The 15,211-nt window shown below is 49.9% G+C and overlaps 1 protein-coding gene across 1 annotated transcript in view; it reads left to right on the forward strand.

Annotated features, from left to right (window-relative positions):
- The window catches only part of Plekhm3 (pleckstrin homology domain containing M3), a 165,065-nt gene extending 150,248 nt beyond the window's left edge, over positions 1–14,817 (forward strand). The window contains exon 8 of the mRNA XM_028886701.2: positions 8,709–14,817. Within this exon, the coding sequence (XP_028742534.1) occupies positions 8,709–8,886 (178 nt within the window). The 3' untranslated portion in view covers positions 8,887–14,817. The remainder of the gene's footprint in view (positions 1–8,708) is intronic.
- Positions 14,818–15,211: the final 394 nt, after the last annotated feature.

A 15,211-nucleotide genomic window follows, 5' to 3' on the forward strand; every position in this document is an offset into this window, starting at 1 on the left:
AGATCCAGCCGTGGACACATAGGAGGCCACTGAACTTGAATGGGTGTGGGAAGATGATGGAAGGGGTCATGCTGTTCTTTAAGAAGAGAGTTCACGTTTCCCTTCTTTTCTAGAAAGGAGATCATTGGTGAGGGAGAAAAAAAAATTTTTCAATTGAAAAAACTCAGCTGGAAAGCAGCTTATATCGGCCATCAGTGATTGGACAGAAAAAATCATCAAAATGTAGAGTGCAAAGAGATGAGCAGATTTCCCTGGCAGAGAAGACCCCAGAGTCAGGGAGGCATCCTGAGGTAACAGCCAGAGTGGTTTTTAGATAGTGTCTTAAGGAAGTGCCAACCCAGGGCTTCAGGGTCACAGCTGATGTGAATGTCCAACAAAGGAGGTGACGACATTCTCCTCCACGTTCCAAGCAAATTTAAGGTAGACTGTTAGGAGAAAGGCCTATGCAAGTTAAGGGACCCTTCACACCTGAGGAGTCCTGAAGTCAGCTCCCAGGCCAGTTTATTATCTCAGTTTCCCTCTCCCAGGCCTGTAGGTCTTGCTCAGGCCATTGTCTGAGACCATCAAGAGGGAAGCCGAGCCTAAAGTGAAGAGTTCCCCAGGCATTCCTTTGCCTGGCATCACTAGTCTAGGAAAAGCCATGAGAAAATTGTGTAATGCCGTCTGACTAAAAGAATGGACTGGGTGTCAGGAGATGAGTAAGGAAGTAATGTAAAGCAGCAAGTTCCTTGTTCCTTCTAAACTCACATCAGTGAGAACATTGCTTTCCCAAACAACCTATGCTGCTCATAAACTGGGCTTCTTTTCTGGACTTGCTGTGCGTTTTCTGACATACTCACACTGGAAACTTTCTCTTATTTGGCTCTACTCGGTGATGAACTCAGCTGTGCTTAGTAAGGCCCAGTCAGAGTCCTGGGTGAATTATTTCCTTTTAAAGGCATCTTTCATCAATACTTGGTAGTTAAACTCTTATTTGAAATGAAAAAGGTAACCAGCGAGTCAACAGACGTGCAGAGGGAAGCCAAGAGCACCAGTTGTCGTCTGCATTACCCTAACACGGTTCTGCCGCCCAGCTGTGTCTTCCCAGGCCTCTCCGGCCTCCTTCACCTCCAGGCATTTTGAGCCACTCAGGAATCTGTACAGAGAACCGTTGCTCTTGTTTCTAGTCCCCAGTTGCTACGGCTATACTATGTTCCAGTTCTGGCAGCAGGGGTAGAAATGTTTAAATCCTCTGGCAAGGCCTTTACTTTCTCTAGCAGCAAATATATTTTCCTAAAGTAATCCCAAGAAAAGATGAGCGTTTTTTTTTCCCCCTTGAGATTTATAGTGACTGCCAGGTAAACCTTAAGATGCAGATTTAGTGTCAGAAATATTAGTGTCCCCTTTCCCCCAGATGCTCTTGCATCAAATTTGTTGTACTTTTAAAACCCACCCTGAGTGTGGCTGACTGCTCTCCCTCCCTCCCGGGCCACAGATTAGCAGGAAGGCCTATTAGGCATTTACACAAAGGACGTGGTGAGTTAATGTCCCCAGTAGGGTAGCAAAATTAACAAATGAATTAATTAACCCTTGTTTGCATTCTATTTTGAATCCAGATTGTAAGTAAAGCTTTTGTAATAGGTATTAGCCAAGCTTAGCTGACAGACTGAAAAGTCCAGGACCAAAGAAAGCCCAATGCTTTGTGGGTTGCAGTCAGGGAAGGCGCTTCCTTAATTAACTCAGGCTTAAAAGACAGATAAAAACATCATTACAGGACATGCCAATTGTCTTTCCAAGAGTTGAGGTGTGTGTTGAATAATCTGAAGGACTAGATGACTACTAACTGGAGGAGGGCCAGGATTCAAATCACAAGACCAGAATCAAGTCCAAAGCTTGGGGCTGCAAAAGCTCCAGTTCGTGTTTTGTATTAGATCTACTAACAGACAGACAGACAGACAGACAGACGTACTAAACATGAGAAAACAAATAGTGCCTAACTCAAAGCACAATTAGTTACACATCTCAAAAAGTTAATTTATGTGTGCACACAAACACACACACACACACACACACACACACACACACACACACACACACACTACCACCACCACCACACCACACCGCAGATAAAGGGTTAAGTAGATGTTACCTATTTTAAATTTCAGAAGGAAGGGTTGGGGGTGGGTAGGACTCACAATGGGTTGTAGTCAAATAGAATGCTGTCTGCATTGTGCTTGTACACATGATGTACTCTCTGCAAGACCTTTATTCCACTAACCAAGGTGTCCACCTCTCTTATTCTCTTCCTTATGGTCCTGCTGACGAAATTGAAGGGCGTTTGGAGTGTCAGATTTCTGGTCCCCTGGGGTAATGTCCCCTGAAGACAGTGCCTAGGCCACCGCTTTAATGCTTGCCCTGCCCCGTTTGTCAGAACCCACTCATAATGAGTTTCTTGCTAAAATTGTTTGTCAATTTTTCACTATTTTTATCTTTCTACTTCCCCCAAAGAGTTGCCCTACTAAGTTTTCTTATTTATTACATTGCATTTCATTCATTTTTACCTTATGACCTTTAATAACAGATTCTGTATATTTTAACTGAGCAGCATGCATGTGTATAGATACATAAAGTGTGTACATATACAAGTATATAGGCCTACTCATACATGACACAGGCCAGTTTCCTATTTAAGGAAATTATAGGGTTTTTGTTTTTTCCATTTATACACTCAGTAACAGAAGAAAATAGCAAGCTAAAACATTAAAATAAGCAGGCTCCCATAGCTCAATCAAAAGATTTAAGCAATCCTCTTGCTCTGCTGGGAAGACCAGTGATAGCTTGAGACCGTATAGGGCACCTCACTTTAGAAGCCAGCCATGCCCCGAGCCACATTCTTCTTTCCGCTGCTCACCCTGTTGCTCGTGGGATCTGCAGAGTGGAAGTCGACCAAGGCTCTGCCCTGCTCTAGAGGCCCGTCCTTTGCTTGTGGGTAAGCCACCGGTCTGAAGCCTGAATTCCAATCCAAACGAAATAGCCGAGGCCATTGCCTGAGCCAGAAATAAAGCTATGGCAGGAGGACCCGACAGGAACGCGCAGAAGCACTGTGGTCACACACACACACACACACACACACACACACACACACACCCCGGGCCAGTGTCCTTTAGCGGTTTCCTGTGACCTCCCTGTGTGCAGTTGGAGTCTGGAGGGGGGCTCCGAGGCCATCGGCCTGTCTCTAATTGGTCTCACATCATCAGCATTCCAGAACAGGAAACTGTCTGCAGCCAGGAATCCTTGCTTCTTTGCCAGGAGGTCTGAGAAGCAAGCTTCCCCTTGCACGGCTGTAGCTTGGCTAGTTTGTGGCTGGTTCTGGTTCTCGGATTCAGTCGCCATAAGAAAATGTGTCCGTTCCGTCTGTGGTGATAGACTATCAGATTTCTAGATTGTGAATGTCTCCCTTACCTGCCATGGGCCACTAAGTTAGTTTTTAGGTCAAAACTGTTCATAAAATATAATGTATATTGCCCCCAAATAGTGGGCCCCCCTGCACCTCTCCCAAAGAAGGGTGCACACAGGTGATTAGTAATGTTCTCTGGAGCCTCCACAGGAGCAGCTCTCCAGTGCCTTTCCTCCTCCATCAATTGTGCTGTGTCCAGAGCTGATCCCACCCTGCCCTGCCTGGGTCACCAGAGTGCAGCCCTGGAACTGCGCTAACTCCTGTAACCTAGCGTATAGCTTAACTAATACAAATAAGGGGAACTAAAAGGAATGTAACACACCCCTTACTGTCCATCTCATACTGTCTTTCCGGTGTGACTTTCTGGGGAGGAAGTAGCCAGTGCACTCCCCTACAGACCATGGAGCAGAGCATGGGGAGAGGGGAGTACAGGTACCCAGAATACCGTCTACTACCCACCCCCCAAGTCTGCAGGTGGAAGACACTTTAGCCACCATCTAACCCAAGTTCTATAGAGAATAAGGCTCAAAGGCAGAGTGACTTGTCCGGTGTCCTGTGACGTGAGCGCCAAGCTGAACAGAGACATCAGGCCCCTTACTCGATGTTCTTACTCTGCAGTAGCAGCCTCCTGAGGGCTCTGCTGCTGCTTTCACAGCAGAAGTTGCTGAGGCAGCTCACAGCTCACAAAAGCAATCTATTTTATAAAGTACATGCCAAAAAACAAAATGCCTTTGATTTGCCAGATGGTCTGGGTAAAGCAGGAAGGTATAGGAAGGCCACAGAGAAATTGCCCAGAGAATCACACACACACACACACACAAAATAAATGCAAATAAAGCCAGCCAACCAGGATGGCTCTGGGGTCCAGTTGAAAAGCCACTGTGAGTTGGTAAAAAGTTGAGTTACTGAGTGATACACGATTCACCGTGTTCTATCATGGGTGTTGATATCAAGCTTGATTTTGATTTTACTTTTGGAAATAGAGTCTCAGTCTTACACCTTCTTGCCTCAGCATCCCTGAATGCTGGGTTTGTACCACATCTGGCCCTTGACCTTTCTCTTTCCCAGTGCTGAGAATCAAACCTAGGGTCTTACTGGACATGCTCTCTACCGCTGACCTACATCCAAACTCCTTGACTTCCTAAATGATGTTCTCAATAACTTCAGAAACAACAGGGTGATTAGTAGCTGTTTGTTCAGGGGTTTTGATCACGTGCTTTATTGAAAATGAATTGTTTTGACGTTGACATGGGTAAGAGCACTGAGCTGGACCTTGTTGGTTGACAAGAGTGTAAGCCAGCAGGCACGGGGGGGGGGGGGGGGGGGGGGGGGCGCCGCGGTGCCATGTGACCCACCGGGCGCTCCTCTGTGACTTGTCACAGCTCAGTGGTTGGGGGAGGGTGCTCTGAGACCAGGGGTGCTACTAAGCATCCTACAGGGACAGGACAGCCCCTTGCACTGAAGAAAATGCCACCCAAACTGTCAGTGGCACTGAGGCTGAGATCCCTAGATTAATGAGGCAATGGATGCACATAGGAAGAAGAAATGGGAAATCCTCTGTGTGCCATTGGTCAGTAGCCAACACTTGTACCTGGTCGCTTTCTGTAAGACACTTCATGTTCTGTGGATTGCTGCGACAACCAGAGAGTTGTTACTTGGTGAGGGGATTCAGACTTGAAGACCCTGGCCGTCATCTGATGTGGGACCTATCCCTTCATCCCCTGTTGCAGCTTCCAGTAAGAGATCAGTACAATGGTAGATTTGCCTCCTGTAAAGGACACGCTGCTGAAAAGGTGGGTGGGGTGAATCTTCCTTTCTTTTTGTTTTATGTGGAGAAGTGGATGTCCGTGAAGGTGCACGTGTGTCCATGGTACATGTGAGGGTCAGAGGTCAACCTCAGGGATCACACCTCAGAGTCATCCACTTTCGTTGTTGAGACACGGTCTCTCACTGTGGCCTGGTACTCACCGGCTTGTCTGGACTGGCTGGCCTGTGAGCTTCTCAGATCTTCTAGTCTCTGCCTCCCGGGGGATTACAGGCTTGCGCTGCCATATGGGGACTAGAAGTCAACTCTGGTCCTCAGCACAGAGGGAGAGGCTGCACACACTTCACCCCCCTGAGTACATTTGAAATAGTCAAGGATCAGTTGACACCTAGAGGCCCACCGTCTTTCTAAGAGCGACCTCCCTTTAGCAGAGTCCCGTTCCCCAGAAGAGCAGAACTGTCTGTTGCGAGGGCTTTACTTTCCCTGCACATCACACTCGGATTGCAAGAGCAGGCTTTTCTTTTTCTTTTTCTCTACCATTTTGTTGTTGTTGTTGTTGTTTGTTTGTTTGAGATAGGGTCTCACTGCGTAACTCTAGCTGGCCTGGAGTTCCCTATATAAACCACGCTGGCCTCGAACTCAGAGATCCACCTGCCTCTGCCTCCCGAGTGCAGTGAGTAAAGGCGTGCGCCACCATGCACGTGCACTGAGCTTGCAGTTATTCTCTAGAGTGAAACAGAGAGCATGGCAGGTGGAAGCTAACAACCGGTTAACCACTGAATTTGGGAATGTCATTGATCCATGTATCCATAGCACAGTGGAAAAATGCCTCTAGGGTTACAAATGGTTAGAAAATACGACTTGGTTCTGTTTGGAACTCATTAATTTCTTTATCTCATACTCTTTTCAGTTATTGACCTTTGGCTGGGCCAAGCAGGTGCACTAGATCCCCCATCACTCTTGTGGGTGGTTTTTTTTTTTTTTTTTTTTGCACCCGAGATATCTGATAAAACTCAATCTCTTCCCTCACTACAGGCCTGGTATCAACCAAGATAAGGGATTGGTACCGGGGAGCAGGGTGTTTTCCCCTTATCAGTCACTGCCTCGGAGCCACGCCCCTCGGTGGATAAATCCATGACCAGCCCTGGAGGAAACGCATTTGATAAAGCTGCCATTAGTGTCACTGAATGATAGGAATTTACCGAGGTGTGACCCAGTGGGGACAAAGCCACTGCCACTAGGGCCTAGCTAGCCCAGACCGAGGCACCGGGAGACCTGGCTCTGACCTTCATCCTGACTGACAGGGGCGGAGCGGGAGGGGAAGGGCGAGCATAGAGGTGGCCCCGCTGTGTACAGCACAGCCCGTGTCCAGGAGGCGAGCGTCAGAGTCACCTGGAAGGGACTCTGTCACTTCAGTTTGCAGGGTCCTTCCGCCTTATTTGCCCATTGTAGTCTCATCGCAACCCAGTGATTAGGAAGAAGTCATGGTCAGCAGCACTAGAAAGGAGGAAACCGACTTGCGAAGAAAGTAACAGTCCACCTAGGATAGCCCAGCTACAGAGACATTAGTGACTTGATACTGGCATCCTGCCTCAACACTCTGCATCCCCCACTGGTAGTGTATAGACCCGCTCAGATAGCCAGCGCTGTGGCCACCAGTGGGAACGTTGGCTGGTGCCAGTAGCTCTGGTCTAGTGCCAACTCTATCTCCAGCTCTCCCTGACGATCACTAGCCTTTTGGGGAGCTTCGTTTTCCTGCTCTGTGAAATGAGGGGCTTGATGTGGATATCCAGGGCACGCAGAGAAGTCAGGCTGCCGAGAGGCCTCCCAGAAATGCCTGAGGGGTACCTGAGCTTATCCTGTGCCAGGAGCTGTTAGACACTTTACCCATGATCTCATTCAAGCCGGCAGCGTCCTGGTGTGATGGCTGCTCATGTTATCTCCACTAAGCCAATGAAGACACTGACGCTCACCAGGTGAGGTCACTAGCTCCAGGGCATCAGCCAGTCTGCACGGATAGCATACCAGATACCACAGGCTGGGTGGTTCAGAGATGTGATGCTCACAGCTCTGGGGGCTGGACGATGCAGAGCAGGGTGCTGGCAGAGTTGGTTTTGATGAGGGTTTTCCTACCGGCTCACTGATGGCTTCACCTAGTGCACAGGGAAAAGAGACATTAAGATATTGAGGAGCTCTGCTTCTTGTGTTAAGGACACTAGGACAATTGGACCAGAGACACGCCCTTACCTTAATTAGTTCCCTAGTATTACCCAAGAAGTCTGTCACCAGTGGGCGTCACCTTGGGGGCTTGAACTTCTTTATGGGAACTCCAGGGGGACACAAGTCAGGGATAGAGAGGCAATGTACAGTTCCTCGTCTGTTATCTCAATAGCCACTGTCCCCTCAGACAGTGAGCTGAGCTGGGAGCAGGTTCTGCTCAGCGGTAGGAAGCCTCCGTTGGCCAGCTCTTCACCAGACCCCTTCCCAACAATTTCCAAGTCACTGCCTCCCCTCCAGGGCATGGCTGGGTCGGTGGGAAGATCCTCCTTGGGCCTAGCCGCTGAGTCCTGCACAATGGTGCTGGAGGTAAGACAATGGCACCTTCCGGAATGGTGTCCCAAGACACCCTGTACCCAAGACAGGCCCAGGGTGCTCCCTGAGGACAGCTGCATGTGATAGCGGTCCAGGGATGGATAAGAGCCTGTAGGCAGCTCCCAGGGCGAGGAGAAAGTCTCCGTTCAGAGCTCATGTGTGGCAGGATGAGGACTCCGGGCACATGAGCGGGTCATTGGCTGGAGCAGCCAAGGTCATTAGTCATTACTGAGAACTTCACAGTGAAAACAAGCTACAGAGGCAGACTCCTGTGCAGACTCCAGCAGGCCAGACAAGCAGCTAGTCATCCACCGGGAATGTCTCCTCTCCATAAACCGCCCGATCAGCCCTGGTGGTGAGAACATTGTCCTCTCGCCCACTCTTTGACTCTTCCTTGTTCACACTTAGCTCACACGGGTAGACCTGGAAAGGGGGGAGCGTGTTCCTAATTTTAAAAAACACACCGAGTCATAGGCCCCAGGACATCATTCAGGTGGATGAAAATGGGCCCTCGTGCCTTCCCAAACTGTCACATAATGGCCGTGAGTTAAGAGGGCTGAGGTAGACAGCTGTGCCCCGGCTTACAGTGCAGGGCTCCCGTGGCCCGGGCAGGAGGGCCACATTTCCTGTCATCCGGCCTGCTCTTCTTTCCTTGTGGAGAGGAAACTGGCCTACGGAGCCTTTCTCCACTGGGTCAGTGTTGACTCCCCTTCACCCCAGCCAGTGTCTCCTGAGGCTGGCTCTAGTCCCAGGAGAACCGTGTCCCCAGTGAAACTTCACACGGAGCCCTTTGGAAACGGACGCAGCCCGCGTCTCTCGGTCATGCCTCTTCCCAGGGACGGGCTTCCCCGGGGGTCCCCCGGGGCTGCCGTGCCCCGCTGCCTTGCCAACCGTCCCCATGCTTGGCTCTTGCAGGTGTGAGAGCTGTGGCGCCGTCTTCCATTCCGAGTGCAAAGAGAAGTCCGTCCCCTGCCCGCGCTGCGTCCGCCGGGAGCTGCAGAAGAAGCAGAAGTCCTTCTGGCGCCAGCTGAACGTGGACGAAAGCCTGGAGGAGGCGTGCACCATGTTCGAGCTGTCCTACCAGAACACCTGACTGCAGGCCGGGCCGCTCTCACCCACCACCGCCCGCAGGGCCACTCGGGCCCGTGCAGATGAGGCTGTTTCTCCTCCAGCTAGATGTAGATATCTAAGTTATTTATTTATATTATACACACCTATACGTCCCATACGTATGCTTCGTATAACCCACTGCCCAAGAGGTCCACAGAGATCCTGCGGCTGAACTCCTACCAGATAGCTGGGTTACACTTGGCCATGAAATTCAGCTGCTTGCTCCCGGCGTCTGTGGTTTTACACACTTTGCTCTGTAGTTCATTCCCCTGCACTCACACCGGCTCTAAGGGCCGGGCTACCTGCCGCACAGGCATCAGAAGAAGCATCTCCCACGGCTAAGCTCGGGGTTGTCGCTGAGTTTTAGCCTTTGCTAGGGAAACCAAGGCAAAGACCACTGTCACCTGCTGCACATGGAAATCTACAAAACACGGCGCTTCTGGATCCTTCCAGGCGCCGGAGTCCTTGGCAGAGACTGGAACGACAAAGCAGATCCGCATCGCAGACACCCAGAGGGTCCCTCCCTCCAACAGAAACCAGGAGGAGCAGAGCCGCCCTGGGTTTGAAGTTAATCCCTGAAAGTGACTACAGAAGGCCCTCGGGGGCCAGTCACTGCCTGTCCTCCATCTGTTTGCCGGTACGAAGCCCAGCCCCTGCCCGATGGTTACCTGCCAGAGTGGGCACAGACATCCTAAGAACAGGTTTCCAAGCACGGTGTGGAGGATGTTGGTTATCTTTTTCACAGTGCGGGCCGGGAGGGAATGTCCCGGGATTGTCCTCAAGCATATCAGTGCATATAGACTGCTAGGCGTACGCCACACACATCTTGGGGGACACGATGTTTTCTCTCCTGGAGGCCTGCATGGGCAGTGCCCACCTGTCATTTTGAATGTTGTGTTTCTCACTGTCCTTCGGAGCACTTTTGACCCTTTACCAGTCCATGCGACGCCTCTTGCTTTTGTATCCTGGGTGTTGTGTTTGTTTGGGATGGGGCGTCTTTTAAGAAAGGGGCTGCCTGTATATCCCTGGCTGGCCTCAAACTTGTGATCCCGCTGCCTCAGCCTCCAGATGCTGGGATTACGGGTGTGCGCCAACATACCTGCCCCGGCTTTACTAGTTTTTAATTATTTAAAAAAAAATTATTTACACTTAAAAGTTATACAATTATTAAAGAGTAACATTTTGAAAAATATCAACCTAAATTATTAAGAAAATACCAAACGTAAATAGAACTCATGAATTTAACATTATTGAAATAAGTAGATATATACATACATAGTTACCACCTTACAGTAACACAAAAAAGTAAACACTGTCGTCGTCGTAGGCGCGAGAAGTGAATCACTTCGCCCTTTGGAGGGTAGCGTCCTCCCCCTGCAGTCCCCTCCTAAGAGTGTGTAGTTATCACTGTGACCAAGATGACTGGTGGGACGGCGCTGGGAACCCATGGCCAGCGTGTCTGCCGCCTTACCAGGAAGTAACTCGTTCGTCTGTCTTTCAGTCTGTCTTTCACCCTGAGCTGATGCTGCCCGTGCTTCCCTCCTTCCCCTTTCCAGATCGTCCGGGCTCTTCGGATCTGGGGGGGACCGCTGGCTCACTGAGCATGCGTCCGTCCGTTTCCTCTCCATGTCCACCCCCGCAGGCCCCCGCTCTTGACGCTCTGTCCCCTGGGAGACAGTCAGCCGACTTGTGCGGCAGGGGCGAGCATCCCCCTCTCAGCCCACGCCGTTTCCTTTGGCCCCAGACCACGAAGTTCAGCGCTACACGTGCGTTTATTCCCTGGCTACCTAGAAGCTATAACCAAGGCATGAAACTTGGTAAAAGGCCAGGGCCCCATTTCCCAGACACCCCACGGTGCCTTTTTTAAACTCTTGGAAAAGGCTGACGCCCCCTCGCTGGAGTGGTAGGGAATGTCGCTCACGAAAGACAAGGGTGGGAAGTCTCCAGCACTTGGCAAATAGGCAAACAGATTTGAGAGTCTCCCTTCCTCCTCCCCCCCCCCCTTCGTGAAATACAGTATTTATATTTTCCAGCCTCGGAGAGGAGAGCAGAACATGATCTTTCACGGGAGAATTATAGACCTGCTTATTAGGAAACAGATGTGCTCCCGTGGCACAGTGCCTTCTCTCTCCACCCCCAAGTCCCTGTCACTGCCGCTTCGACTTTGACTTGGCTGTAATTCATCTATCTGTGATTCTGACTGTCAGGGAAGCTGTTCCCAGCACACTGAGCGCGCGCACACACACACACACACACACACACACACACACACACACACACACACACACACAGGTTTGCCCTGTGTACAGAACTCACAGGTACCCAAGGTCAGACCTGCTCCAAGTCAAGGGTGAAATCTGAATCCCTGCTCTAGACACTGAGTTGTCCCTACTGTCCCCTTAGAGGGCCCTGCTGTGTGTGTGTGTGTGTGTGTGTGTGTGTGTGTGTGTGTGTGTGTGTGTGTGTGAGCAGACCTTGGGAGCTCCTAAGAACTTTGCCCGGACATTGCTTTTTGCTTTACTTTTTAAAGGGGAAAAAGATAAATGCGCTGTCATCAATGATCTGGACCTGGAGCCATGTTCCCGCCACTTCTGTTTTCTCTCTTGCTGTGTATCTCTGGTAGCCTGGTCCATGCCAGCCCTGGGCTCGCAGCAGCCATCTCTGCCACCACCACCCAAATCTGAGAGGACACAGTGGAGCCAGTTTAGGAGTTGGGTCTACCATGAAAATGCAAAATTGCTATTTTCAGCCCAGAATGCCATCGAGTGCATGAAGGCCCTTACTGTTTTGAGGTCTAACAAATTACTTGGTGCAGTGTTAGGTAATTGTTCTACTGCTTAGAAACCACCGAAACAAAAGCAAGCCTGTGGATTTCCACCTCCTTATTCCGTCTCAGTAAATATCGTACACGTTAAAGCATAATGGAAAATGGCCCATTAATCTCCTGGAGCTGGCAGTGGAGTCTGGGGAACTGCTTTTCACTAAACAGCCCATTCCCTGGTGCAGCACAAGAATTCCCTCCTGCTCATGCCAGAAACTCCTGTGTGACAGCATCCAGCCTGGGGGAAGTGTTGGCACCCAACCTCAGCGTCAGGAAGCCAGTTCCTAAAATAGACCGGGGTTTGCACTGCAGTGGGAAGGCCGCGGAGTGTTCCAGAGGCAGTCAGCTGCGTTGGGAGCGAGTTCTTTCCAGGGCTGCCCGTTCCCAAAGTCGAAAGCAGCTGGATCGGAAGACCGTGGAAACCCTCTGCTTCCCCCCTAACTGTACGTGCTGAATAAGGGCCGTCTTTTGGGAGCCTTCGCATTTGATGAGCTGAGAGGGAACCACTTCTTAATTCTTCTATAATTGGCCCTACCAATAAAAGAGAATGTGACTACAGTGCGATTTGCAGGTTCTGCTACAGTCCTGAGATAGTCCAGGGTTGACTCCCCTCATCTGCCCCCAAACAAAAATGTCTCCGTCACTCCGTCACTGTGGCTAAGTTCCAGGGCACCCTCTGGGGAGGTCTGGCCTCATCTCTGCTTGTCATGTGTGTGCACTGAATGTGAGCACCCATGGGTTTCTTTCTGCACCTCCCTAAAGAAGCTCGGCTTCCAGCCTTGCAAGTCCATTCTCTTTCTGTGGGCCAAAAAACACCAGACACAAACTACCTGTGAGAGCAGGACCACAGTGATGCCCCACACACACACTGGGCACCGACTCCACAGACCGCTGCCATCCAGGAAGTGGAGACACGTGCTGCTGTTCGTTCTGGGGAGAGCCCAGCCCCTCCCCCTGCAGATTAGCCCTCTGTCACCTCCCAGGCTTTATTGAAATGGCTAGATTAAGAACTGATCTTTGACCCTTTGTTGGAATACTGCCTGGTTCCAACACAGACTTGATTTTATTTTGTTTTATTTTTTTTTTCTCGTGCTCAATGGAGATGTGTGCAGCTTTATGTGGGGAGTTTTCTACACTACTTTTCATCTTCTGAAATAATGTGGAGAAGTCAGGAATTTGAGACAATGGGAAAAAGCTGGCACTGCCCTCCACGGCATGGCTGGACCACCGACCTTTCTCCTTATCCTCTCTTGGTGCCGACTTGTTGATGGTGGGCGTTTGGAGCTTGGGTCACTGCCCTGCCTCCTTCCCCCTGCCTGACCCCAGGTTACAATTGACGCGAAGAACCCCCTCGGCTAAGCTAACCCATGCTGATCTCTGTCACAGGGACAGCGGTCTTGACAGTTAAGTCTCAGCACTCACCAGTCCCTTTCTGTAGACAGCTCTGTCCTTTCTTTGGATTCAGTGCTCTCCGACTCAAGAATTTCTTTCTGGTACGTTTTAGTGGGTGCGGGGCTGAGATTAAAAACTCCACACCACTATAAAACTATAAAACTCGGTTAAAGAAAAAAATCAAAGAGGAAGCATGGGGCATCTCCCAGCCTGACTGCACCTGTCAGAGGTTTTCTTAAGATGGGCTCCTGGTGATCATGGCATGGACCACCGGCTTCATGGAGTCGGCTCTGGTGTGATGGGAAGCGCCGGCGAGTGGAACACTGGTTCCTGTGCCGGAATCTCTCTCTGAGGAAAGAGGCCACTGACTGCTCATCTTTTTCAGAAAGCCCATTATTTAGCAAGCCAGATGACTGAGACACCTGCAGCAGCTTTTCCACAGTCGGGTCCCTCTAACTAGCCATGGAAGTGCAGACCAACCCTGTCCCCTCCCTTGACTCCGCCGCCGCCCTTCATCCTCAGCCCCGGTCCAGACGGTCCAGGCGTGGGCCTCTTGCTAACAAAGCACCTAGCAGAGAGCTGGCCTCCAGCTCCTCCCTCACTGTCCCTTTCCCCGTAGGAGTGCCTTATAGTCTAGTGTATGTAGTCTGACCCACTGGAAGCCTCCAGGCTCCTTCAGCTAACTACCCATGGATCCCTTCGCTCTTCCGGCCGGCTGCTCTTCAGTGCTCACTGCACCCTTGCTTAATCTGGTGCCTTAACTTCACAAGTAAAGGGATTCACACTGCACACTCGCTATTCCAGTGCCACATCGGTTTCTTCCACGCCGCCGCTGGCGCTTTTGACCAGGAAGTACAAAAGACATAATCATACGATGCTTTGACCATATTTTATGTTTCCTAGCCACTCTCTGCTTGCTTTCATTAACCAAACTCAGGGGAATGTCATGTCACCAAGGTCAAGAAAGAAACTAGCTACCCAGAACTGAATATGTAAAGTCTACCAACTCGGTGTTTATTAAGTTCAAAAGTAACACCAACACAAAGATTTTTTTTTTCTTCTACTGTAGAAAGATTTTTGGTTTTTGCTTCCTGTGTCCCACATGGGAAGTGGGAAGCCTCTGGGGTACACGTTGAGGACAGTGTCCCCTGTGTGCAGCCTGGGGAGTCCACCGGGCCACCGAAGCAGGCTTTGCCGTGGGAGTGTTCCGCCTTTGTTGGTGGCCTGTCAGGCTCCTAGTGTAAACAGTTATCCGCTGTCTCTAGGGAATGGCAAAAGAGGAGAATGCCAAGGCTGCAGGTGAGGAACAGGAGTGTGGTGATGCAGAAGGTTTCCGTACAGCGTGTTCTCGGCCTCCTGGATCAGATCCGCATCATTTCCCCTTATTTCTGCTCATGCGGTACAGAATCAATTAGGATTTGGCATCTGAGCGGTTCCCTCACTCCGTGTTAGTTATTTGTAATAGCTAATGGGCTAATTCATGTGTTCTTTGTTGTCTGGGTTTTATTGCCTTTTGTTTTGGGTTAATTTATCCATACTTTTGTTTACATTATTTTTTTAAGATAGTGACTGTGATAATGTAAAAGTGAACTTGTGCTGTTGATGGGACATCTCATTTTTTACAGGGATCTGTCACATAATTTAAGTGCACCCATTCCAAATTGTATAAAGTTCTCTCTCAATAAACAGCAATGAAAGTACTTTCTCTAATGTTAGATTTATTAAAATACTGGAGTTTTTTTTTTTTTTTTAAAGGAAAGGGGGAGGTGAACCCTTGGCATTAATGCAAAATCAAAAAAAAAAAAAACATTTGAGGTCTGTTGAAAGTAGGCTCTTTACTCTGGGGAGGGGGGACATACAGCTTTTTTATTTTATCTTAGGTCTGTGAGTGTTTTCCTTCTTTTTGTGGACTGCATTCATGCACGGTGTCCAAGGAGTCCCAAAGAGGGCATTGGATCCCCTAGGGCTGGGTTTACTGATGGTTGTGAGCCACCACGCGGTTCCTGGGATCCGAACCTGGGTCCTCTAGAAGAACAGCAAGGGCCCTCAATTGCTGAGTCATCTCTCCAGCCCCCTCCACCCACTATTGTTTTAA

Source organism: Peromyscus leucopus, chromosome 13, assembly GCF_004664715.2.
Source record: "Peromyscus leucopus breed LL Stock chromosome 13, UCI_PerLeu_2.1, whole genome shotgun sequence".
Taxonomy (NCBI): Eukaryota; Metazoa; Chordata; class Mammalia; order Rodentia; family Cricetidae; genus Peromyscus; species Peromyscus leucopus.